The 26786-nt window shown below is 39.7% G+C and overlaps 3 protein-coding genes across 3 annotated transcripts; all 3 read right to left on the minus strand.

Moving 5' to 3' along the window:
* Positions 1-855: 855 nt before the first annotated feature.
* On the minus strand, positions 856-13828 carry LOC137047999 (cyclic GMP-AMP synthase). Its single transcript, XM_067425948.1, has 7 exons — positions 13783-13828; positions 13322-13407; positions 12974-13203; positions 10744-10972; positions 10158-10421; positions 9879-9978; positions 856-1394 (listed from the first exon to the last, which is right to left on the minus strand). The coding sequence occupies exons 2-7, from the start codon at positions 13341-13343 to the stop codon at positions 887-889; spliced, it is 1353 nt and encodes a 450-aa protein (XP_067282049.1). The 5' UTR covers positions 13344-13407; positions 13783-13828; the 3' UTR covers positions 856-886.
* A 1629-nt stretch (positions 13829-15457) lies between these two features.
* LOC137047547 (elongation factor 1-alpha-like) lies at positions 15458-21614 on the minus strand. Its single transcript, XM_067425308.1, has 8 exons — positions 21458-21614; positions 20426-20581; positions 19698-19877; positions 19284-19580; positions 19028-19178; positions 16228-16484; positions 15870-16104; positions 15458-15780 (listed from the first exon to the last, which is right to left on the minus strand). Exons 2-8 carry the CDS (start codon positions 20567-20569, stop codon positions 15656-15658), a joined length of 1389 nt encoding a protein of 462 aa, XP_067281409.1. The 5' UTR covers positions 20570-20581; positions 21458-21614; the 3' UTR covers positions 15458-15655.
* A 167-nt stretch (positions 21615-21781) lies between these two features.
* LOC137047546 (elongation factor 1-alpha) lies at positions 21782-25307 on the minus strand. The gene is made up of 8 exons (XM_067425307.1): positions 25150-25307; positions 24379-24535; positions 23665-23844; positions 23270-23566; positions 23003-23153; positions 22608-22864; positions 22290-22524; positions 21782-22200 (listed from the first exon to the last, which is right to left on the minus strand). Exons 2-8 carry the CDS (start codon positions 24520-24522, stop codon positions 22076-22078), a joined length of 1389 nt encoding a protein of 462 aa, XP_067281408.1. The 5' UTR covers positions 24523-24535; positions 25150-25307; the 3' UTR covers positions 21782-22075.
* Positions 25308-26786: the final 1479 nt, after the last annotated feature.

Here is a 26786-nt window from a genome sequence, read left to right on the forward strand (position 1 = left end):
CCGGCAATATTAAAAGTCTTTTTTTTTTTACTTCTTTGAATCTTTTTAAATAATAAACAGGCATTATAATATTATTGTTAAACTCATCAAGAATAAGACCAAGCAGCATATCATAAACACAATAAATAAAACAAATAAATAAATAAATAAATAAATAAATAAATAAATAAATAAATAAATAAATAAATAAATAAAAATAATACAAACGCAATTATGACAGATTAATATACTTTTCAGGGAGGTTAATGTCAGTAATTTAGAGCGTTTTAAGACACTCCTCTTTTTTTGAGAAACCTTATATGTTAATCTACATATGTGTAAATAAAACCTGGGTACAATCCTTCTATGCAGTAGCCTATGCAAAAAGCAGTATATTTTTGTTGCCCTTTTGTGAACACATATGTGACTATAATGATTAAGATCCAGAGAGCACCATCTTTTATGTCATATTACCTGCTAATGAGTTTATTAAATTGGACTTCTAAAGTTTAAACATGTTTTAATTCAAAGTTTAAAGTATTACCTTCTTCTGAAAAGTACTAAATGGAAAATTTATAGAAATAAATTGTATTTTATGAGGAGGAAAGGAAGTACACATTTAATTTGTTTTTTATTTTTCAATTTTATTCTTCAGAAAATGGAAATCAAATATGTTATTCAAGTATATGATACAGTAGATATTTTTAACGTTTATTTTCACAGTTCACAATGATCAAACCAAAAAAGAGTTTCCATGCAATGTTTCTGACTATACATTTCTGAACATACATTTAAATTAGGAATATGGCTTAACTGCATAATATTTTGCATGATTTTAATAATTAAAAATATATATTAAAAACGATAATGCTTATCTCTCTATTTCGAAAGCATTACAAAATTATATTTAAAACACACATCTTAATCCTACACACACAATAACAAATACTAAGCCTAGATAGAGATAGACATTCTTAAAAAACTGCTCAGAGGCAACAATACTGTCAGTGCAGTCGATCGGGTTTGGGTCAGTGAGAGCATCAGTATCAGGAAAAAGAGCAGCAGAAGGACTCGGCACCTTTAAAACAGGGAGCCCCAGTTCTCTTTGCTCCTTCAGGACATTGGTCAGAAATGCAAGAGCTCTTTTGGGAAACGCAGGCGGAGAGAACAGATTATGCTGGCAAATGAAGAAGTGGGGTAGTGAGCCATCTATTGCACGTCGCTCAAAGTATCCAAACAGCTTCATGAAGGAGACAGACAGCTGGCCTGGAGACCAAAGGGAATCCTGGACTCTGTCTGAAAGGACGTGGAAGAAAGCTGTTTTCCCATGGTAGGAGCACAGAGGCTCAAGCTCTTTGGGATACCGCAGCTTCAGTCCCTCAATCAGACACTTGAGAAGCTGCAAACAGCGTTTCCTAAGAGAGGAGAGAACAGGTCAGGGGAAGCATGACTTAAAGGAACACTCCACCATTTTTAGAAATAGGGCTTATTCAACTTCTTTCCCACATTTAGATATGTGGGCAAATGCATTTTTGTCTCAGTGCATGCATTGTTTTAGTTTGGCAGGGTCGCTGCTCGCTTAGCTTAGCATAATGAATGGAATCCTATGTTGCCAGCTAGCGAGTAGTGACCCCCCCCCCCCCCCCCTCCACAAAAAAAAAACACCTACTAATTACTTCTTGTGACCTGCATATTCACAACGAGTAAAAATAGTGATGACAGCGATGTCAAATAAAAGTATGTATGATTATATTTATTAAAGTCCCCGTGTAGTCAATCATTTTATCCCTTGAAACTCATCTTTGATCACCAAAATTACATATTTAAGTAATTTTTTTTTCCTGTGTAAAAAATTATTCATGCCTTAAATGATTTGAATGTAACAATACACCATTGCTTCATTTAATATGTGGATTCACGAATATGCAAATTACCCCCGTCCCGTCTGCCTTCAGTATCAGTCAGCATCAAACGCATTGAACGTCATAGAACATCAGTGGAGAGTTCATCATAACATCTTCATACACATCATATATAAAATGCGCTACAAATAAAATGTATTATTAATTATTATTAAAGGTGCACTATGCAACTTTCCGTCCACTGGAGGGCGCCTATTCAAAACAAATGCGTAGTTTGATGACGCCACGTGTGAGCGCAACATCTTGGGAGATGTGGTCTTCACCTCACAGCCGGTGGAAAATAGGACTCGGGCAGAAATCACGTTCATGCATCCGGTTATTAACGTTACTGTAGTTTAAAGCAGAGCAGGACCGAGTGTTGTGGAGCTGAGCACGGCCGCTGGAGCGATTGTTAAACAAATACCCGCCTCGCGAACTCCAGGACTTTTATTATGATGGGACGGGACACAGTCGCCAGGCGCCTGCACTGATCCGCTCTTCCGGTTATGAATATTAGGTAATGCAGCTCTGTTTATCATATTAGATACATTTAAGTGTGTTGAAAATGTATTTATAAAATTATAAATTTATAAAGTTATAAAGTTACTCCATGCGTTCACTTGTTCACACTGCTAAGAGTAAATCTCTCCTGCCAAATAAAACACGACACCGAGGGAAGCGCAGATATGACGCGATTGACAGGCGACTCGCTCAAACGCAATGCTGAAACGTCCCGGTCCTTAGTTAAAATAGCAATTTTCTCACAATTTACAAATAGTTGGAAACATTTAGGATATTTTACTCAACTGAACAAAGTATATAACACTGGCCTAGTGGTTTTTGGATATTTTACTGCAAAAATACTACATAGTGCACCTTTAATTCCCCGCTATATTGCTAAATCTACCCAATTTTTCATATCAACAGAAAAATATCCTGGGATAAAGTCTCTTGAGATTTCCCTGCTTCAGAGCAGTTAATGAGATGCTAAAGCCCGCCCACACGTTGACGTGATTGGTTACAAGGTAGTTTGTGACTTCAGAAACACCGGCAATTTCAAACCTTTGGCTCACTTTAATTAACTGCCGTTTGGTGCAGATGGTGTTGACTAGTGAATTTGCACATGGTTTGTCTTAAAGCATATTAAAAACATCAAATATATATATATATATATATATATACAGAGGTGGAAAGAGTAACAAAATATTCTACTCAAGTAAAAGTACTGTTACTTCAATGAAATTTTACTTAAGTACAAGTAAAATTACTGGTCTAAAAATTTACTCAAGTAAAAGTAAAAAGTAGCTCATTTAAAATGTACTCAGAGTAAAAGTTACTTAGTTACTTTTTTAACAGTGGGGGTGGGGGACTCTACCCTGTAGGGTTGTGATAGAATGAGATTTTCACGATATGACAACTGTCTCAGAAAACATCAATTAAACATTTACTGTACCTATTATTAAATGATGGTTATTATCACTTGTTAAAATGATGTTAAATGAATGAAGAAGATTTGTCTTTTTTTTATTTGGTTGAACAAATGCTTTATTATAACAAACTTAAAACCATTTGTTTATTTTGTTTATTAAAATTTCAATAAAACATGTCTAATAAACTAAATTCAATAAATTATTATGAATTAGATTAACAACTTATTTTTATCATTAATTCGTAAAAATGTTTAAGAATAACAGAGTCCATATGTAGTAGACGGAGCAGCTCATTCACAGAGAAAACAAGCAGATCATATATTCATATAGCATTCAATGTGTAACGAGTAGAAATATAGTGTGGCCCCTTTAAGAGCTGCGCGCGCTCCCTGAAAACGAGTTCTGCATCTTGTGTATGTGCGCACTGAGTTTTGAGCTACCATGTGTGGGGATTATTCTGTTTTTCTGTTGCTAACTGTAAGTTATTTTGTTTTATTAAGTAATGCTGTGGACGGAAATGGAGTTTGTGATCAGAGTTCAGCGGGAAATAAAGCGCGATCTGTTTGACGTCAATCGCCTCCGTGTTTGCATCCACTCCATATATATATAGTGAGCTATCCGCATTTTTCACCCGGACACAAGCGTTACAAATGTTGTGCTTTAATGTTCACAGACCATGTCGCGATTTGATTTATTTCTAAGGCACAGCTCTACATTCGAGTTTTTCGTTCATCCACCAGTTTGCGTGTATTACACCAAATCTACGTTATAATGTAAAGTTAATGTTCATGACTGGATTCCGGGATTCCCTCTGCGTCACAGAAATCAATCGGCCTAAGTTATAAACATACCTTTATCTGCACAGAGGGATGTGTGTCCGAACATGTTCTATGTGTTTCTTCATTTGCATCCACATTTTGTGCAAATTTGATATCCTCCAGGACAACACCACATTATTTTTTTCTATATCCAAAGTATTTCCATACTAGCCAGTGTGATGTATCAATAAATCGACATCATTCTTTATCGTGTACGCTTTATTAACATCAGAACTTGGTGGAACATACATGCAACATTGACAGCATGAGTACTGGACTGCACTTCTTCAGTTGCCCAACACTTCACTCAACTCTTGGCAAGCACTTGGTCGCCACCCAATGGACAAGGGACATATTACATATAAAACATTGAACAGTTTTATATCACATCACCCTTCCCTATGAGTTACTTAACATAATGTAACGTTGAACCATAAAATTACTGTAGTTGGAAACACCCCCTTTTTTTCCAAGGGTTTTTTTTTCTTCTTTTTTTTTTCATCACACAAAATCCTTATATCTCTGTGGAACTGTGACAATTCGTCCAGACCTTGTTTTCACCCCTTTTGGTGAAATGATTGTTGTGCGACTGAAATCAGATTCAGATGGATCAGTTCCTGGTTGGTCAACTTGCACTGGAATGTGTGTGGCGTTATCAGGCATAGAATCCGCAAGTTGATCCTGACCCCGAGGTTCCTTCGGCCCCTGTTCACCGGATGGTTCATTGTCATCGACTGTGGGCATTAGGTGTCGTCGATTTCGCCTGATTACTCCAGTTTCAGATTGGATAAGGTACGACCGGGGTGTCTCACACTTTCTGAGAATAGTACCGGATCCTGTCCACCCTCTTTCAACATCCAGCTTGACCGCAACAGAAGTTCCAGGAGGGATCTCTGGTAATGTTCTGACGCTGTTTCTTTTGTTGTAATACTTTCTATAGCTCCTTTTTGCTTTTTGATCAGCCTTTCTCACTTGTCGAAGATCAGGCCATTCAGGTTTCAGGTGCAACTCTAATGTGGGAACTGTAGTTCTTATTTGTCTACCCATCATGAGTTGTGCGGGACTTACCCCTGTAGCTTGAAGAGGTGTGGCTCTGTAGCTCATCAAAGCTGTAAATGGGTCAGACTGTTTCAGGATCTTTTTAGCTGTTTGTACTGCCCTTTCCGCCTCTCCATTCGACTGGGCATAGTAAGGGCTCGAAGTAATGTGCTGAAAATCATAGTCTTTTGCAAAGTCTCTGAAAGCCCTTCCAATAAACTGTGGTCCATTATCGGTAACGAGAACATTGGGACAGCCCCATCGTGCAAACATGTTCTTTAAGCAAGCACGTGTTGTTTCACCTGACAAGTCCTTAAGATGAGCTATGTCAATGTATCTTGAAAAATAGTCCACGACTACCAAGTAATGCTGCTTATTCACTTCACAGATATCAGCACCAATCCTCTCCCATGGACGATCGGGCAGTGGAATGGTTAGAAGTGGTTCTTTCCTCTGGCTAGGTCTTGATTCCAGACAATCCTTGCAGCCGTTAACTAACTGCTGGATTTCCTTACTTAAGCCTGGCCACCACACACTACATCTGGCTCTCTCTCTACATTTCACAATGCCTTGATGACCACTGTGCAGTCTTTGTAGTATTTCAGACCTCATATTTTGGGGAATTAGGATTCTGTCATCATAAAGCACAAGGCCCTGGAAAATTGACAAGTGATGGCGTGCACTGTAGTATGATTTAATGGCTTGTGGGACATTAGCAGCATACCTGGGCCAGCCATTGGTCACATACTGCTTGACCATTTGTAGCTCAAAATCCGTTTCCGTCTCTCTTTTCACAGATTCCAGCTTTGTGGGAGAGATTGGCCATGCTCCACTCACTGCATTCTCATGAGCCTCCACTTCTTGCACTAATTCTGAGACCACTGAAGAGATGGTTGACTGAGGGTGTCGTGAAAGCGCATCAGCGACCACCAGTTGTTTCCCGGGTACATATTGTGCAACAGGATTATAACGCATCATCCGCAGTAACAGCCTTTGACATCTCAAGGGAACTGAATCTAGATCCTTGGCATTGATCAATGGAATCAGTGGTTTATGGTCGGTTTGCAGGATGAAACTTTCTAATCCATACAGGAACCTTGAGAATTTTTCACAGCACCACACCGCCGCCAGGCACTCTTTTTCGATCTGGGCGTACCTTTTTTCCGCATCGGTCAACACCCTGGAACAGTAGGCCACTGGTTTCAGCTGTCCGTCATGGTCCTGCAGCAAAACACCCCCCAGACCGTAGCTACTTGCATCTGCGCTGACGACTGTGGGCTTTGTGACATCATAGAATGCTAATACGGGAGCTTCTGTGATTAGACGCTTGACCTTTTCAAAGGCCTCTTCTTGCACAGATCCCCAGCACCATACTGCCTCTCTCTTCAAGAGCTCGTTGAGAGGTCGAATAACCTCAGAAAGATGAGGAACATACCTGCCTAGGTAATGAATCATTCCTAACATTCTCCTAAGGTCTGAGATGTTCTTCGGCTTTTCAAGATGTGTGATGGCTTCGATTTTGGCTGTGTCTGGGCGTATGCCCTTCTTGTCTATGACATGCCCCAGGTACCTGAGCTGACTCTGCCGTAACATGCACTTTTCCTTGTTCAGCTTTAGACCAGCCCGGTCAATGGCTTCCAGAGCTCTCTGCAGTCGCTGCTCGTGTTCCTCTGGAGTGTTGCTGAATACTAAGATATCGTCCATGAAAACTGCAACTCCTTCCAGGTCTTTGAGGATCGTCGACATTTCCCGTTGGAAGATTTCGGGTGCGCTGGTGATCCCGAAAGGTAGCCTGCGGAAGAAATATCTTCCAAAAGGAGTAATGAATGTCGTTAACTTAGCACAGTCCATATCCAGTGGTAGCTGCCAGAAGCCACTAGCTGCATCAAGAAGTGAAAAAACTTGGGCATGTGCTAGTCTAGGAAGGATGTCATCAACCGTTGGCAGCACAAATTTCTCTCTTTTTACAGCTTTATTTAGCTGTTTTAGATCAACACAAATTCTGATTTGTCCGGTTTTCTTCGGAACAGCCACCATAGGGGCACACCACTCAGTAGGCTCAGTGATCTCCTCAATGACACCACATTGTACCATTCTCTCAAGCTCTGCTTTGACCTTTGAAAGTAAGGGAATGGACACCCGTCTTGCAGTGTGCACACTGTATGGTACAGCATCCTCTTTTAGGCAGATTTTAATGGGTTTTGTCTTTACTAACCCCAGTTCAGAAAAGGAAATAGGTTGAAGCTCTTCCAGCATCTTAACTAAACCCATCGCACTTGCTGTATCACGACCAAGGAGATTATTTACATGGGGACCAGTCACCACGAATGCTTCAAAACTATACTGTTTATCTTTAAAGGTAGTCATAGCTTTGAACTGTCCTCTGCAGTGCAATGTTCCCCCTGGGCTCTCAAGTTTCACATTAACTTTGTTAAGTTCTGGTTTGTTCTTCAAAATAGAGAAGGTTTTATCAGAAATTACACTTATGTCTGCACCTGTATCTATTTTAAAGTCAATGTTTGAGCCATGAATTGGGAGTGTGACCATCCATGCTCCACTTTTATCATCAATGTGAGTTAACTCACCCAGGAAATGTGTGACGTTACTGCCCTCTTGTGGTTTGCTGACATCATGGATTTCTCGGGTTCTACAAACTGCAGCAAAATGACCCCTTTTCCTGCATTTGCGGCACTCAGCACTTTTTGCTGGACAAATTTCCCCTTTTCCATGATTTCTTCCACATCTTTTGCATTTCCACTCATTAACATGCTCCGTCTGATTTACTTTCGAGCCACGGTGCTGTCTGACTCTCTCACTATAGTGAGTTTTTTTCCTGGTGCCGGCCACCTCGCTGATTTGAGCACTAACACTGGCAGCTTGTTCATTAACATGGCCACGGACTTGTTCTGACTGCCTCACAAGCTCTACGGCGTTTCTGAGAGTCAAGTCGGGCATTAACTGAAGCTTTTCTGACAGTTTTCGATCCATAATCCCAATCACGAGTCTGTCGCGAATATTTTCGTCTTTAGCAGCGCCAAAGTCACATGTGTTCGCTAGCTCGTGGAGGCTACGGATATATTCCTCGGCCATTTCACCTGGCTTTTGAGCCCTCATGTGGAATCGAGCACGCTCGTGAATAACGTTAACTTTCGGTACAAAGTAGTCATCGAGCTTACTTATTACCGTGTCATAGTCCTCTCTTTCTTCCTCTCCGAACGTAAATGTCTGATACACATGTTCAGCTTCTTTTCCCATCGAATAAAGCAGCGTACAGACCTGGACTTCAGCTTCTTCTTTGTCCAGTTTGGTGGCTATCCTGTAGCGGCGAAATCTCTGACGCCATTCAGGCCATCGTTCGGGGTGACCAAAATCAAAACTGTCCGGGGGCTGAAACTTTGCCATGGTGATAATGGCTCTCCACTTCTGACACCATGTGATGTATCAATAAATCGACATCATTCTTTATCGTGTACGCTTTATTAACATCAGAACTTGGTGGAACATACATGCAACATTGACAGCATGAGTACTGGACTGCACTTCTTCAGTTGCCCAACACTTCACTCAACTCTTGGCAAGCACTTGGTCGCCACCCAATGGACAAGGGACATATTACATATAAAACATTGAACAGTTTTATATCACAGCCAGGAGTTCACGACGGCGTTTTGCTTTCACCTGGATCTGCGTCACTGACGTCTGTCTTGTTCGTCTCCATCTGATATTTGCGCGCATGTTCTCTCCCGCGTCCCGCGTCCCGCGCCCTCTATTCAATAATATTAGTCATTTCCGGATTGCGGTCTTTTTCCTCCTCTCTTTGCATTAATGATTTATTTTTTCTCAGTAACGGATGTGGTTTAAAATGTAGCGAAGTACAATACTTTAATCAAAATGTACTTAAGTAAAAGTAAAATTACAGATTTTTAAAACTACTTAAAAAAGTAGAAGTACACAGAAAAACTACTCAATTACAGTAACGCGAGTAAATGTAATTCGTTACTTTCCACCTCTGTATATATATATATATATATATATATATATATATATATATATATATATATATATATATATATATATATATATATATAAACAACATTAAAAACTTGATTTTCACCACAGGAGTACTATAAAATTATTAAATGGATGCCACATTATCGGGACAATAAAGTGCTCCCTACATCTACCCCCAACCCTAACTTATAATGCGCTTTTAAATAAAAAGCGCTTATAAAGCACAGTAAAGCGCTTATAAACTCAGGACCAGTAAAGCGCAGTAAAGCGTTTATAAAACGCAGGACCTTTCCTGTAGCTCAACCAGTAGAGCGTGGTGCTAGCAACGCCATGGTCATGGGTTCGATTCCCAGGGAAAGCAACAATTGACAAAAAACGTGTACCTTAAAATGCAATGTAAGTCGCTTTGGATAAAAGTGTCTGCCAAATGCATAAATGTTATAAACACTTTATTATTAAACGCAAGTAAAACACTTTATTTCAACTCTTCAAATATTTTCTCATTGAAATAAATGGCTTTCTGATCTTATATGTGATGGAAAAATTAAGTAGAGAGAGTTCAGCAAAAAGCGGATTCGATTTGCATTAAAACTTTCTGCTATGATTTCATCAAAAAGATCTTCATTTGTGTTGGACGAGGCAAACGAAAGTCTTACGGGTTTTTGGGTGAAATAAACTTTTTAATACCCAAAATTACTTACCGACAACACTTGTTGGAAAACCCCTCACAACACGTCTTCTTATTGCCATGATACTGCATCATCTCTTTTTCAATGTGAGAGAAGGATATCCGCCAGCTCTCTGAAAACATAAACCTCAACTATATCAATAATTTACACTCTCAGATAAAAAGGTTCTATAGAGAACCCAAGGGTTTTTGACTAAAATTTAAAGAACACAATACCAAAAAGGTACTTTATGAGGAGAAATGTCTTGAATGCATGATAAGGAAAGAAAGAAAGAAATAACTTCCAACATACCTTTAGCATCATCTGTGAGGTTTCTTTCCTTAGGTCTCTTTGGGACGAAATAAACAGCCTTACTCACAAACTTGCGGCGACATTTCTTTCCAAGCCAGTTGTCTATATTGGGACCGGCCCGTGCTGCTTGTGGCCAACCTTGTGGCACCTCAAGAGTAGGCACGATATCAATAGACATCACACCATTTTCGTTCTCTTTGTCGTTAAATTCAAGGGTCACCGCCGGTGAATTCACCAAATTTCTGCATACTACCCAACCTTTACCTGTGAAGGGGCGACAGAACCACAAACAATATCAAATACAACACATCTCTAAAGTTAAGGTTTAAAGAAAAAGAAAAAAAATACTTTTATGCAGCAAGGAAGCATTAAACTGATCAAAAGTGATATTTGCATTGTTAAAAAAGATTTTGGTTTCAAATAAATTGCTGTTGTTTTGAGCTTTCTATTCATTAAAGATTACAGCAAAAAAAAAAAATGCATCACAGTTTTCACATGGACAAAATCCCAAACAAATTCTTGTTTGAGAAGCCATTTCGCTCGGATATGTCACAGGGTAGAAAAGAATATGATATGATCAACACACCTTTGAAGTGATTGCTGATGAATTTGCGGACCAAGCGGTGGATTTCTGCTTTGATTTTGGTGGCTGACACGGTGCGTTCATCTTCAAGAAGAAAGTGCTTGATTTCTTCACGCGTGGCTTTTAAAAGCTTCACCTTATAAAACAGTCCTTTATATTCTTCCAGTTCAAACATCTGAAGCCTTGGGACTTTCAGTTTCAGCATAATGTCAAACTCATTGGGTTTGTTAATCTGTTGGTATTAAAACGATTGTTTGTCATTCTATTACACATTACACATTACAGTACATCAAACATTCATGAATAATTTCAGTCATTATTTTGTTCTTTAAGTTGCATTAAACCACCATTGAAAAGTTTGGGGATGGTGAGATGTTTTGATATATTAATCTCTTAAATGCTAAACCTAACCCTGATAAATTTAAGTACACAATTACGGCGGAATGTGATGTCAGTAAAGGAGCACTCACTTCCTGATGGCTGAGCGAACTGCGCAGGCTCAGACTGAGCTTGAGGACGTAGATGTGACGTGAGTCTCCTGTCTGACAGCTGTAAGTCTTCTAGTAGTTGTAGTAAGTGAAATCTGAATCACGTTGTTTAAATATTTTCTCCCGTTGCTTTTGGCTCACTATCGGCTTCTCCCCATTCTTCTCCCATGACTTTATCAGACTTTATGTCTCCACGTCCCCCCGACTGCCTTATAGACAGTAAAAGATTGCCTGCGAGCGTCTCCTCAGGTCTATACGGTAATTTCTCAACTGTAAGACACAAGGTAACGGAGCCTTTTATGCATTGTCGGGTTTCTTTAGAAATAAAAAAATGGACAAATGAAGTCTTTAAACGTCTCAGATGTAAAGTTATTCACTGTCAAAGTGACTCAAAAATGAATGGGAGTCAATGGGATGCTAACAGCAGGTGATGGCTTGGTTACCAATGGCAGCCCCTAGGGGTGGAACGCTTTCCGAGAGCTAGATTACCCCCTTGACTGGAGGGCGCCTATTCAAAACAAATGCGTAGTTTGATGACGCAAAGTGTGAGCGCAGCATCTTGGGAGATGTGGTCTTCTCATCACAGCCGGTGGAAAATAAAACAGACCTTGAAAACAGTATAACTGTTGGGGCAATTGTATGTACGATGGGCGAGGCGACAAGACGAGGAGAGAGAGGGAGGGCGGCCTACGAACTCCTTCTGAGACTACATCATCCACATGATGTAAAAGAAAATGTGATTCATCAGACCAGGCCACCTTCTTCCATGAGTTCTGATGCTCACGTGCCACTGTTGGTGCTTTCATGGGGTCACGGGTCAGTATGGGTACCCTGACTGGACTGCGGCTATGCCGCCCCATACGCAAAAAACTGAGATGCTCTGTGTAGTCTGACACCTTTCTATCAGAACCAGCACTAACTTCTTGAGCAATTCAACTACATAAGTTTGTCTGTTGATCGGACCACATGGATCAGCCTTCCATGTGCCCCATGTGCATCAATGAGCCTTGGGCCGGTTCTCCACTGTTCCTTCCTCGGAGCACTTTTGATAGATACTGACCACTGCAGACCGGGAACAGCCCACAAGAGCTGCAGTTGCCCCATGTGCATCAATGACCCTGTGGCCGGTTCTCCACTGTTCCTTCCTCGGAGCACTTTTGATAGATACTGACCACTGCAGACCGGGAACAGCCCACAAGAGCTGCAGTTTTGGAGATGCTCTGACCCAGTCGTCTAGCCATCACAATTTGGCCCTTGTCAAATTCTCTCAAATCCTTCCGCTTGCCCATTTTCCCTGCTTCTAACACATCAACTTTGAGGACGAAATGTTCACTTGCTACCTAATATATCCCACCCACAAACAGGTTCCATGATTAAGAGATAATCAGTGTTATTCACTTCAGTGTTCATAATGTTATGCCTGATCGGTGTATGTCATTGTCTGTTACTTTGTATAAGCAGCTGTCTTGTCAATAAAAATAAATAAATAAAAAAAACTAAATAATCATTCTAATATGCTGATTTGCTGCTCAAGAAACATTTATTATTATTATGACTATTAAATATAATTAAATATTCTATTCTCTTTTGATCAATTTAATCCTTCCTTATTGCTGAATAAAAGCATTAAATCCCCAAACTTTTGAACGGTAGAGTATATTAATTCCTATCTGACACAAAACTTAACTCTTTCAATTTGACATTACTAGTTGATTTTTGTCAGAATTAATAATAATATTTTTCACCTTGACCATCTCATAGTAGCTGCCGCTGGTGAGAAGCGAGACGTCCCTGAAGAAGGGCTGGTCATCATTATTCTTCAGGAAGTCCAGTAGGCTTTCTATCAGATTATTTACTATCTTCCCAGCCTTCTGTTGGTCAACCTTACGCAGCCGTAGATCTCGACCTCTCTGCCTGATCAAGCGGTCCAGCTCGGGTGAAATCGAAGAACCATCTCCAGGAGTTCCAGTGGAAACTGTCGAAATGGGAAGAATACATTTATGATAACAGAACAAGCCTAAGCAAGTGTCTTGCTTCTCTACAACTGCCTCAGGACCAAACAATAACTCAAAGAGCAGCACAGTAAAGATTACCTGAACTCGTTTGCCTTTCCATGATGGAGTGTAGAATATCCCACGGTCTCAGATACAATGCTTGATTCTCCGACTCTCAATCCAGCCTAATATTTAAATGCTGTGTCAATGCAAATTAAATACGCCTATAAGGAAACACTGACATTTTTGTTTTACAGACATTTGTGTAGCATCAGAAGCTTGTACACCCTGTTTTATGGCTGTTAAGACTGAGAACATACATGAAAAGGAATGAAAAAGTAAACCATCAAACAAAACAAAAGAAACCAGACAATCCAAAAGAGACATTTTGATCTAGTTATACGTGCATCTTGCAAAAAAAAACAGATAATGACACAGAACTTACCGGACTGTTTAAGCTAGTGAACTTTATGGAGCATACTGTGAAACCACATTTGATCTATTTGTTATTTAAAATTTTCATAAGCATGCTATTCATTGATATGGATGAACGCACTTACCGACTTCCTGGTCTAGAGGATATGATCCATTAATACAGAAATGCAGCACAAGTGTATGTTGATTCTAAGCTCCTCCCTGATGACACATCACATTATCTTTTACAATAAAAGGTTCAGGGTGTGGCTGTGATCCTGTGAAGTAAAACTGAAACTTAGGGAAACATTTTTGCATGGTGTTTACCTGCTGAGGCCACACAGGTGGTGCGTTTAAAGATGGACAGCGTGTACTGTTTCAGCTAAAAGCTTTCTCATGTAAGGCCTTTGTCTGATGTAATGTGCTGGCCAAAGTGCGCATGCGGTTAACCCTTAGTGGTTTTAAAAGTATTTCTCTATGGATTACACACATACTAAAATAACTGTTGTTATTGTTAATACAAACTAAAAACTAAAAGCAAACACTTTAGTTTAAAGGCCATATTATGCCATTCTACAAAGTCTTTATTGCTAGATACTAGTAAAAAAACACACCTATTTCCCCCATATTCTCCATTGTTGCAGCTCTTTTCTTCCCAGTCTGTCAGTAACGCTCTGTTTAGTTCCTGTCTCTATGAAGCCCCTCCTTCTAAAAAGTACAATGCGCTCTGATTGGTCGGTCTGATTGTGTTGTGATTGGTCAAGCGCTTTAAATGTGTTTGGGAAATGTCCTGCGTCTTACCATAACGGCCAGTTTCAACACACTTCTAACTAAATCAACCAGGCCCCGCCCCTTTATTTACCATATGTCTGGGTTATTATTTAAATGAGGAATATTGTGTTTGTTCCCAGAAGAAAACTCGACTACAATGGAGGTGTTTCAGGGAATTCAGAAACAGTGACACCGATATTAGAATAACTCCCGCTGGAGAGACTTCGCAAATTTGCAGAGCTTTTTCTTGCCCGAACAGCAACATTACACACTAAAAAAATAACAAGTATAACTGTGCAAAACACAAATAAAATGTATTTTCATGACTGCGAAACTAAAATAGACTAAATAAGAAGTTCATTTTAGTTTTTGATTGATGGTATCTGTGGACTGCACACAGTTTAAATAAACACATCTGAATGACGACGGTGTGTTTTATTATTGAGTTCTTCTGTCTTTAATGATTGGTTTTTTTAGGCTGTATTTTAAGTGGTAAATATATGAAATTAAAACCCCTTGCTTAGATATGTAATCGGCTGGATAAAATGTACTAAACAAAACTGAAAATTATTGGTATTTTTAACCAACAACAGCTATATATGTGTTCATGACAAATAGTGTTGTCTTAGTATTATTTATATCATATTATTTTGAATTAGCGTACAATTTCAGTTTTTAACTTTTAATACTTGTTTGTGATTTTGTCACTTTTATTCGTTTTTTAATATTTATTATTAATTCAGTTTAATTTTAGTACTTCAACTTGATTTATTGCAGTTAGTTGCCAATTTAACATTTCTAACTTTTTACAGAAAATATTTTGTCATATTTTTATATACAATTTCATATGAATTAACAAATTGATTTTAATTCATTTTAGTTTTAGTTAACAATAACAGCATAAATGGCAGAATAAAAAGAATATTAAGGCAAAAAAGTTGAAACGTATTTATATTTATCATGTTCAAAAATAATTTATTTATGAATGCACTTACAATAAAACCCATTCATGGTGCTTTGACCTTGACAAGAAAGAATAATGGCACAATCTGTGATGAATGATCATAGTTTATTTTACTAATCGTTTTCTCCGACTATGTTCAGAAATGCATGGTTTCCTCCTTTCCTTCGGAAGCTTTTACGATGGGTTTTTATCAGCATAAGCCAGTCCTTTAAAACCGTGCTCAGGTTCTGTGACATTGCAGTGTGGGATGTCAATGAGGCTTGCTGTGTGTCTGACGGGACGATTCATTTAACTTTGGCTGCCTTCTGAGCAGACTTGGTCACCTTGCCAGCAGAGGCGGCTTTCTTGTCAACAGCCTTGATGACACCAACGGCGACGGTCTGCCTCATGTCACGCACGGCAAAACGACCTGAAAAGTAGAAGCGGGATATTAGGGAGTTTGAACACAACCAGATTTGTATTTAACATTGCATATTTAACATAAAGGATCACACTTACCCAGTGGTGGGTACTGAGAGAAGCTCTCCACACACATGGGCTTGCCAGGGATCATAACAATAATGGCAGCATCTCCAGATTTAAGAGCCTTGGGGTTGTCCTCAAGCTTTTTGCCAGAACGACGGTCGATTTTCTCCTTGAGCTCGGAAAACTTGCAGGCAATGTGAGCAGTGTGGCAGTCCAGCACTGGGGCATAGCCCTGAGAGATCTGACCAGGGTGGTTCAGGATGATGACCTGCAAAATGACACAAGTTAGTATATTTAGTTAGTATATTTTAGTTAGGATGAAGAAGGTTCATGATAAAGCACTTTCTGTCCTGTCAGATGATCAATCAGAGAAGAATCATTTAAATCTAACCTGAGCTGTGAAGTTGGCCGCCTCCATGGGTGGGTCGTTCTTGCTGTCTCCAGCCACGTTTCCACGACGGATGTCCTTCACAGACACGTTCTTAACATTAAAGCCAACATTGTCACCGGGGAGAGCCTCGGCAAGAGACTCATGGTGCATCTCAACGGACTTGACTTCAGTGGTTACGTTGGCAGGGGCAAAGGTCACAACCATACCAGCCTTCAGAGTTCCAGTCTCAACACGACCGACAGGCACAGTTCCAATACCTGAAGGAAAAACACGGAAAATGTGTGAGCGACAGACAATAGAACATACATGGTCTCTCGTCAGGAAAAATTGTGAATGAGGATGGAGGCAGTGCTGTTATTATTAATGAAAACTCAAAAACTAAAAGCAAAAAGAGGCCAGGTTATGCCCTTTTCAAAGTCTTGTTTTATTTTTCTCGTTTAACATTCTGTCAGTAACGCTCTGTTTAGTTCCTGTCTCTATGAAGCCCCTCCTTCTGAAAAGCACAATGTGCTCTGATTGGTCAGCTGAACCAGTGTGTTGGAATTGGTCAATCTAACCTAACTCTAAAAGCCAGCCTTTAAGAGTATGGGGTCTCTTTGGACCAAAAGTGGGCGTTTCTAAATTTGTGGGTGTTTTCAAACTGATGGGTTTTAACCATGCAATTAAAATGATTGTCTTCACCCGACCCGACCCCTTAACCATACCCAAACTGTAACGTGGGAAAATCAGGTAAGACAGTGAAGAACGCCCCTCTGTTTATGGCCTTGCCCACTAGTCTAGTAAGTCCTATTACTAACCTGCAAAGACATACATTTGGGCTCTAAGAAAAGTGGATACAGGCAATAAGACGTAAAGCATCAGCAGGAAGAATGGGCAAATTGTGGGATCCTGACACTTAGTATGCCTACGTGTGTCACATTCGGTGGTGAAAAATTCTTTGACAAGGTTACAAATAATGAATGTTGTTTTTTTTAGTTTTTTTTAGCATATCCTTTCACCAATTCCGTTCCCTCCAATGGGCGTAGCTCTCCGAGAAATATGACACGCTCGGTCTCAAACGCCTGTATCCACTTTTGTGTCCTTAAACGCTTGTTTTTTTGGGGTCGACGGCTTATAAAAATATAGTTCTGTTTTTTTAGCTTGTTTGCTGTACACCCTGTCACACAGCAGCTTTTCGGCTTGTTCTGTTTTTTTGTTACAAGTCAGAAATGACATGGAGGCAGCTTTTACGCAATACAAAGTCAATGGAGAGCGTTGGATTGTTTTCCCCCACCGGTGGGCGTGGTGTTCAGATTATTATAGTCTATAGAGAATAACTGTAGGGACTTTGTAACTTTGTAAAGCTTTTCATGCTCAACAGCAACATTACACACTAAATGAACAAAACATATTAAAATGGGAAACACAGACTAAATTTATATTCCTGACTATAAATTAAATAAAAAGTGTGCAAATTCCCTGTTTGCATTAAACACAAAAATGGCACTTACTGTGCAAGGATAAAAAATAAGTTTTACAATTTATACCCAGTAAAATATTTTAGAGTTTGGCATAACTAGATAAATGTATATCCATCATAACAAATTCCATGAGGTTATAAGATAATTTAATTTACACACATTTTCCAGGTCTAGAAATCATACTTTTTTAAATCAGACTTCATATATATATACACACCAGCTAGCACATTAATTAAGGCAGCCCCAACATATAAAAATGTATAAAGTTGTTTGGTGTTTTTGGTGTCTTCACGTTTCGTTGGTGTTTAATATAGTTTACAGATATAATTTTTCTAGTTTAAATTGATTTGGTTTATTTGTTTTTAATATTTGTGTATAATATGCATAATTAATGCGCTAGCTGGTATCATTTCAAAACTCTTTTCATTTTCTCAGTACATTCTAGAGCAGTGATTCTCAACATTATTTCTAACAACATAAAACAAGCATTAAAATAAGCTCCCTAAAATCTAGATTTTTCTTGTTTTAATTCACCCCCTCAATATATATATATATATATATATATATATATATATATATATATATATATATATATATATATATATATATCTTAAAAAAAAACATTTACATTTCAAAGCTTATAACCCTGGTTGGTGGTAAATGCATAGACAGTAAAAGAAATGGACACAGCGACCCCATTGACGTCAACGGCGAAATAATGAAGTCAACCTAGGGGCACTCACTTCCTGATGGCTGAGCGAACTGCGCAGGCTCAGACTGAGCTTGAGGACGTAGATGTGACGTGAGCCTCCTGTCTGACAGATGTAGGTCTTCTAGTAGTTGTGGAAAGTCAAATCTGAATCACGTTGTTTAAATACTTTCTCCCGTTGCTTTTGGCTCACTATGGGCTTCTCCCCATTCTTCCCCCTTGACTTTATCAGACTTTATGTCTCCACGTCCCCCCGACTGTCTCATAGACAGTAAAAGATTGCCTGCGAGCGTCTCCTCAGGTCTATACGGTAATTTCTCAACTGTGCGACAGAGTCGCGTTGGTTATGACTCAATCGTTAGCCTATTTTTACATAAACAGCTTCTGCAGGGCGATAGTGTAAGATACAAGGTAACGGAGCCTTTTATGCATTGTCGTGTTTCTTTAGAAATAAACAATGGACAAATGTCTTTAAACGTCTCAGATGTTAAGTTATTTACTGTCAAAGTGACTCAAAAATGAATGGGAGTTAATGGGATGCTAACAGCAGGTGATGGCTTGGTTAGCAATGGCAGCCCCTAGGGGTGGAACGCTTTCCGAGCGCTAGATTACCCCCTTGGGTAAATGTTACCTCCAATCTTGTAGACATCCTGCAGAGGGAGACGGAGAGGCTTGTCGGTGGGCCGACTGGGGGGCAGGATGGAGTCCAAGGCCTCGAGAAGGGTGACACCATTGGCAGCACCTTCCTTCCTCTCAATCTTCCATCCCTTGAACCAGCCCATCTATTAACCATGAATAAAATGCAAAGGAAAAAGCATAAACAATCACATAACATTTAAAAGAAATCTATGCAACTTCTTCCAACCCAGGAAAAAGCAGACACTCACGTTTGTGCTGGGCTCCAGCATGTTGTCACCATGCCATCCGGAGATTGGGACGAAGGCAACGGTGGCGGGGTTGTAGCCGATCTTCTTGATGTAGGCGCTGACTTCCTTGGTGATTTCCTCATAACGCTTCTGGCTGTAAGGGGGCTCGGTGGAGTCCATCTTGTTGATTCCAACAATAAGTTGTTTGACTCCCAGAGTGTAGGCAAGCAGGGCATGTTCACGGGTCTGTCCGTTCTTGGAAATACCAGCCTCAAACTCACCAACACCAGCAGCGACGATAAGCACAGCACAGTCAGCCTGGGGTGGGGAAGGAAACAAATGAAAATAATATTAAACAAAAAATAATGCACTAAAATCATTATCCACAGTAACATGTGCTGTGATTGACATGTTGAAATACAGAACAATTCCAACCTGAGAAGTACCAGTGATCATGTTCTTGATGAAGTCTCTGTGGCCAGGGGCATCAATGATGGTGACGTAGTACTTGCTGGTCTCGAATTTCCAAAGAGAAATATCAATGGTGATACCACGCTCACGCTCGGCCTTCAGTTTGTCCAGCACCCAGGCATATTTGAAGGAGCCCTTGCCCATCTTAATGCAGAAAAATATTCAGAAGCATATCTGAGTTGTTTGATGGATGGATGGATGGATGGATGGATGGATGGATGGATGGATGGATGGATGGATTGACAATAGATAGATAGATAGATGAATGGATGGATTGGATGGAATGACGATAGATAGATAGATGGATAGACAGATGGATAGATAGATAGATAGATAGATAGATAGATAGATAGATAGATAGATAGATAGATAGATAGATAGATAGATAGATAGATAGATAGATAGATAGATACTTTTCAAATAACTATACATTATGAATTGACTGGACCAAAGTAACTATCATAATTCTCAAACATTTAATTAAATTAATGAACAACAATTCATAAATATTCTAATGCAAATGGCAAGCTTTAATACTTTAGCTTTTAGTTTGGATATTCAGCAACTGCCCAGTCCCATTAAAACCAAACTCTAGATGTCGCTCACAACACACGGTGTCAAAAAGACACGCCCAGAAAATACTCGTCATAGAGACACATGAGTCATCGGAAGTCACCCGGCTAATGACGTACCTCAGCGGCTTCCTTCTCGAACTTCTCGATGGTTCTCTTATCGATGCCTCCGCATTTGTAGATCAGATGGCCGGTGGTGGTGGACTTGCCAGAATCGACGTGGCCGATAACCACAATGTTAATGTGGACCTTTTCCTTACCCATATTGTAAATTGACTGTGGAAAGACATTGCTGGTTTAAATTCGACAGCATATGCATTGCCCGGACGTTTAAACACATTACACATTTGTGTTCAAAGTACTGGATTATCTATGGCAAAAAAACAACAAAAAAATTCACAACGGATAATGACATGCGCCGTCCACAATACCAGTCGCGCGCATTCCAGTGAGGGTAATCTGCGTGAACGCGCAGTATTGTTGCCATGTCATTTTCAATGGACCAATTTCCCAAACATTACGTTTTTTAACGGTCATCGACATTGTAAATCTTGCAAAGATTTTAGTTCCATTTTTTTTAATATTTAAATGTACATTATACTATTTTTATAAAAATACAAATAGATTATTTAACACTGCTGTGTGGGAGGGTGGTATCCATTACAGCAGCTTTGGGAGTGACGGTTAACCGCATAGGACAATAGCGTAAATAATCGCAATTTACACCTACAGCTTCAGACTGACATTTAATTCAGTCATTAAAATGCCTGCATTTCTCTAAAAAAAAAAAAAGCTTCTATTGGGCTTGTCTTAGTGCAGGCTTTTTCTTGCTAGACCTGGCAACCCTCCCCTCCCTCTATTCACTTGTCCTCCATGTTGAAGGACTGGAATGACAGAACCAGCCATGTTCTCTCCAGATTTGTCAATAAGTCTATGCTCTTTATATGTGCATAAATCACAGAAAAGGAGGCTGTAGAGTAAAAAGGGAAACCTGATGTAATCAGATTGTCAAAAGCAGAGAGAGAGAGAAAAAAAAGCACCCTGGTCAGAACCAGCTAACCCAAAGAAAATTAGACTTAAACAGGACCTTTTTACTCCATATACTAAGGTTAATCGGCACATGGATTGAGCGAATAAAAACGCAGTACTTACCTAACTACAAGCACTACAGACAGCCCCAAGCAGACTGGAGGAAAAAGGAACGAGTCGCAATGGTCGGCTAAATTTATACCGGTTCAGACAGGGGTGGGATATGAAAAGCCTTAGCCCACATAGATACTGCTCAGATGAGGGGTACCATTGGTAGCTTTACTGCACACTCACTATTTGCGATTGGAGGATGAGTCTTCACTGAAGCGGGCACAGGGTAGACTGCAACACGTGTTAAGACAGCTGCAGTGACCATGACAAATCATTTTACAGTTGCTCATCCTGAATCCCACCCAGTTCCCATTCATAACAGGAGACAGAGCACAATTTCAATTTTTAATACCTTTATTAGTTTATTCAGCAGCGTCTTTCCAAATTTTACTGTGGCAACAGGTGCAGTTCTAAACCATTTCAACACAAATTTAATAACTGAAAGAGGCACTATCAGTCAATCAATAAAGCCACACTTAATCCAAGTTGGTTTCCTTTCCTGCGAAAATTTTTCCGATGAGTTTTAATCAGCATTAGCCAGTCCTTAAGTAGAGTGCCCAGGTTTAGAGAAATTCCAGGAGGCTGGGTAGAACACACCACAACCTTTGGAACAGCGTGATCGAGGGAAATTCACTTGGTCTTGGCAGCCTTCTGTGCAGACTTCGTGACCTTGCCAGAACCGGCAGCCTTCTTCTCAACACTCTTGATGACACCAACGGCGACGGTCTGCCTCATGTCACGCACAGCGAAGCGACCTGTGGATGGACAATGATTAGAGTCAAGTTCTACACAAGCGGCTACTGAAGATATGGATGAGAGAACGTCGAGTAGTATTTGGACTTACCAAGAGGGGGGTAGGTAGAGAAGCTCTCCACACACATGGGTTTGCCAGGGATCATCTCAACAATGGCAGCATCTCCAGATTTAAGAGCCTTGGGGTTGTCCTCAAGCTTTTTGCCAGAACGACGGTCGATTTTCTCCTTGAGCTCAGCAAACTTGCAGGCAATGTGAGCAGTGTGGCAGTCCAGCACTGGGGCATAGCCCTGAGAGATCTGACCAGGGTGGTTCAGGATGATGACCTGCAAAATGACAAGTTAGTACAGGAGTTCACACCAAGAATGGCTTGATGCAAGCAAAACTAGGACAATGGAAAAGGCCTAACCTGAGCCAGGAAGCTGCCAGCCTCCATGGGTGGGTCGTTCTTGCTGTCTCCAGCCACGTTTCCACGACGGATGTCCTTCACAGACACGTTCTTAACGTTGAAGCCAACATTGTCACCAGGAGTGGCCTCAGAAAGAGACTCGTGGTGCATCTCAACAGACTTAACCTCAGTGGTCACGTTGGCAGGGGCAAAGGTCACAACCATACCGGGCTTGAGGACACCAGTCTCCACACGACCCACGGGCACAGTTCCAATACCTGAATAAATGAAATGTTTTTTTTTTTTAGTGCCATGCTTAGTTACATTTCTTTAAAAGAGTTCATGAGATAAAATGACATTAAGACTAAGCGTTTAGCCTTCTGATCTAGAATACATCTTGGGGTATTAATACAAACCTCCAATTTTGTAGACATCCTGAAGTGGCAGACGGAGAGGCTTGTCGGTGGGGCGGCTTGGGGGCAAGATTGCATCCAGGGCATCAAGAAGTGTAACACCGCTAGCATTACCCTCCTTGCGCTCGACCTTCCATCCCTTGAACCAGCCCATCTAAAAATGGGAGAGGAGCAATGTAAATTAAACCATGAAACCCAAAAGCACACTAAAATTGTTAAATTTATAACGTAAACAACCAAAGCAAAATTAGCACAAAAAAAAATAATTACGTTTGTGCTGGGCTCCAGCATGTTGTCACCATGCCATCCAGAGATTGGGACGAAGGCAACACTGGCGGGGTTGTAGCCGATCTTCTTGATGTAGGCGCTGACTTCCTTGGTGATTTCCTCAAAACGAGCCTGGCTGTAAGGGGGCTCGGTGGAGTCCATCTTGTTGACTCCAACAATAAGTTGTTTCACTCCCAGGGTGAAAGCCAGGAGGGCATGTTCACGGGTCTGTCCGTTCTTGGAAATACCAGCCTCAAACTCACCAACACCACCAGCAACAATCAGCACAGCACAGTCAGCCTAGGGTGGGGAAGAGAGAGAATAGACCAGTTAAACCACACCCATCTTTAAAAAGCACACCCAAAGAGCACAATTGTGTGAATGGAGCGTCATCATACCTGAGAAGTACCAGTGATCATGTTCTTGATGAAGTCTCTGTGGCCAGGGGCATCAATGATGGTGACGTAGTACTTGCTGGTCTCGAACTTCCAGAGAGCGATATCAATGGTGATACCACGCTCACGCTCGGCCTTCAGTTTGTCCAGCACCCAGGCATATTTGAAGGAGCCCTTACCCATCTGTTGGACAAAGATTAAATATTAATAAAAAAGGCATGTATTATTTTAACATGAAACATGTTGCATTAGTAAGACAAAAGTAGAGTACAACTTAATTGTCCATCGGGGGAGTGATTGGATCTTTGTTGTGTGTTATTGCTGATCTCATGTGACTAACAGGTTGTCCTGCCCTCACATCAGTAAAGTCATTCCAAGAGGGAGGGAAAAATCATTTTGTTTAAGGATAAGGGCACAAACTAAACTCTGCACATTTTTTTTATTAATGTGTCAATTGATTTCAATGCGACCATTTCACTCTAATTTGAAACTTAGTGATTTGATATGTTAAATTACTTAAACAGGGCACATGTTTCTCGGCCTACTAGGCGCCATTACAGAAACTGCAACGTCAGCCGTTTAAGCTCCGCCCACTCCCACACCCAGCCGGCTTGAGCCCAGGAACGCGTGCTACCGCCGCCATTTTGGCTCTTGGTACCCCAACTTGTGCCGCAATATTTTCACGAACAAAACCGTTTTAAGTATTAAAACACTCACCTCAGCGGCTTCCTTCTCGAACTTCTCAATGGTTCTCTTGTCGATTCCACCGCATTTGTAGATCAGATGGCCGGTGGTGGTGGACTTTCCGGAGTCGACGTGGCCAATAACCACGATGTTAATGTGGACCTTTTCCTTTCCCATGATTGATTAGTTTCTGTATTAGAAAGGGGGAATGGAAAGCTTAATATAGCACTATAAAAGCATATAAACTTCATATTTAAAACTTCTAATTGGAGATTTCCCAACACAAGTAACGTTAAAAGATGACCCATGTTAGTTTCAACCGGCCTAGTTCACCATTCGGCAACTGCGACACGTGTTTCTGTAGAGTAGCACGGTATTAAGTTACAAGAAACATCTAAAATGTCTGAATGGCATCCATAAGGAGGCAGGCATCTGGCTCTCTCGAGCACTAGTAACAGCTGTTGGATGCGAGAATGTGTGGAAGCCTTTCAACAGGCCCGAGGCTTCAAGCCGCTCAGCGCCTTTGTTCTTTTACCGGTTCCCGTTCTTTGACCGATAAACGTACACGGAATCAGTGGAAATATTTAATTAGCCCAATCAGCTCCGAACAGACTAATAAAAACAGCAAAACGCAAAATTAAGATAGAAACCATTACGTTTTTAATAACCCGTTGAGCAACGGAACAGCGGAAATTTAAAAAGAAAACCGTCAATACGGAACAATTTTAAAATTGTCCAAAAGTTCTAAAAAGACAATAACTGCCACAAAAAACCCGCGGCCTAGCCAACAGAGAAAGAACTCACCAGGTTTGAGAGATCACTCCTCAGCTGCTGCTCCCCTTTGCCAGGTAACAGAAAGAGGAAGAAAATGGTTTGGTTGGAGAATTTATACACGGGAGGAGGACCGACTGGGCTGCAACCCCCCGCTTCCTCTCCCTCCCTAATCGACCCGCAAATCACACACAATTGACTGAAATTCTCCCCGCCTCGTCATACATACGTCACTTTGTTTCACTGTTCATCGGGTTCACCGCTTTATTATTTTATATATTATACTGTATACTCTCATTTTTTCGATTTGTTATAGTTTATTTGTGTTCAATATTTTCATATGTTGGAAATTACTATTGTCATGTTCATTTTTTTGGTAATGTGACTGGCATTTAAATAAATAATTTAAAAAAAGTATTCTTTATTTAGTAATTTCTCTTGGGCCAAAGCACAAAAAAGTGGCACGTTTTGTATTAATAACAAAGTTAAGGAAGTCTCTTACAAAATACTTCACGTAATTATCCTGCTAAACGTGTTTTGGAAAGATTTAAGCTCCAAGAAAAAGAAAAAAAAAAGCAATTTTGCATTAGTTTTCCCCCACTGTATTTACTTTACTGGATTATTATCGAACGATTTAGAAACCTTTATTAATAGAAAACTCAAGTGTATGATAGAAATTTGTTATATACAGTTATTTATTTGATTAGGAAAATATTAAATACATAAAAAAAGTGGACTAATATTTCACGTTATAGGCTAAATTACTTTAAATTATATGTATTGGAACAACCCAAAAACAAAACAGTGCTGAAAAAGTAATGCTTTGAAAGCACTGGAATTTATGTATTTGTTTTATTATTATTATTATTATTATTTTATTTCCTGTCAGCTAATGCAATCAAATATAATACCTATTGTTCTTATGGCATTGAATACGTTTTTTTTTTGTTTTTTTTAAAGTTTTTATAAAGTTCAGTGTTTGAAAACATATTTATTGGTAATACAAATATTTTACAAAATAGACTCACATAACTACATTCGAAATACTCAATATACTTTTTTTTTGGTAGATGTGAATTGGCGTAAAACTAGGCGAACAGTGGACACATTTTATTTTAATAAGAAGTAAAAACATTTTAAGTTTTATTTTGATTACTCTTGTAATTTGTTTTATTGTAAAAAAGAAGGCAATTTGTTACATTTTAAGCAGGTATGATGTTTTCCTTTTGCCTATTATAATTGTCTTATTGTCGTCTGGTTCTGTTTCATTATATTTTACTTTAGTTATTTTTTATTTTTGAATGAATATGTCTCTGCATTTTATGTGACTGCATTTTTACAAATATTTGAGATATGCTGCTATATACATTACTGAATATATTCAATTTTGGTATTTATAGGATAGCAAATAGAAGGGGAATAAATTATGTTTTAAAACGTGAGTGGTAACATATATTTGGCTTTTTAATCATTCCATTTTAAATTTAGATTATCACAGTTTTTGAGTTTTTGGTGTCCTTATGAAAGACAGCAACCATCACTATAACTGCATGTATCAGTAATTGAATTTGGTTTAAATTGTATTACTTCATCACATTTACTTCTTAATCTAGTCCACATTTAATGATTTGGTTTTGGTCATAGCTGTAAGGTTTACTGTGTGTGAAACA

This window comes from Pseudorasbora parva, chromosome 19 (genome assembly GCF_024679245.1).
Source record: "Pseudorasbora parva isolate DD20220531a chromosome 19, ASM2467924v1, whole genome shotgun sequence".
In the NCBI taxonomy this organism is placed as follows: domain Eukaryota; kingdom Metazoa; phylum Chordata; class Actinopteri; order Cypriniformes; family Gobionidae; genus Pseudorasbora; species Pseudorasbora parva.

Excerpts from the sequence above, each read along its gene's own strand:
- LOC137047999 (XM_067425948.1), bottom strand. The coding sequence starts at position 13,343 with ATGGAAAGGCAAACGAGTTCAG. Across the intron at positions 13,204-13,321 it reads GGAAAGGCAAACGAGTTCAG|TTTCCACTGGAACTCCTGGA; the intron begins GTAATCTTTACT and ends CCATTTCGACAG. Across the intron at positions 10,422-10,743 it reads CATCAGCAATCACTTCAAAG|GTAAAGGTTGGGTAGTATGC; the intron begins GTGTGTTGATCA and ends GCCCCTTCACAG.
- LOC137047547 (XM_067425308.1), bottom strand. The coding sequence starts at position 20,569 with ATGGGTAAGGAAAAGGTCCACATTAACATTGTGGTTATCGGCCACGTC. Across the intron at positions 19,179-19,283 it reads TGCTGGAGCCCAGCACAAAC|ATGGGCTGGTTCAAGGGATG; the intron begins GTGAGTGTCTGC and ends CATGGTTAATAG. Across the intron at positions 15,781-15,869 it reads CTCTCAGTACCCACCACTGG|GTCGTTTTGCCGTGCGTGAC; the intron begins GTAAGTGTGATC and ends TCTACTTTTCAG.
- LOC137047546 (XM_067425307.1), bottom strand. The coding sequence starts at position 24,522 with ATGGGAAAGGAAAAGGTCCACATTAACATCGTGGTTATTGGCCACGTC. Across the intron at positions 23,154-23,269 it reads TGCTGGAGCCCAGCACAAAC|ATGGGCTGGTTCAAGGGATG; the intron begins GTAATTATTTTT and ends TCCCATTTTTAG. Across the intron at positions 22,865-23,002 it reads GGATGTCTACAAAATTGGAG|GTATTGGAACTGTGCCCGTG; the intron begins GTTTGTATTAAT and ends TCATTTATTCAG.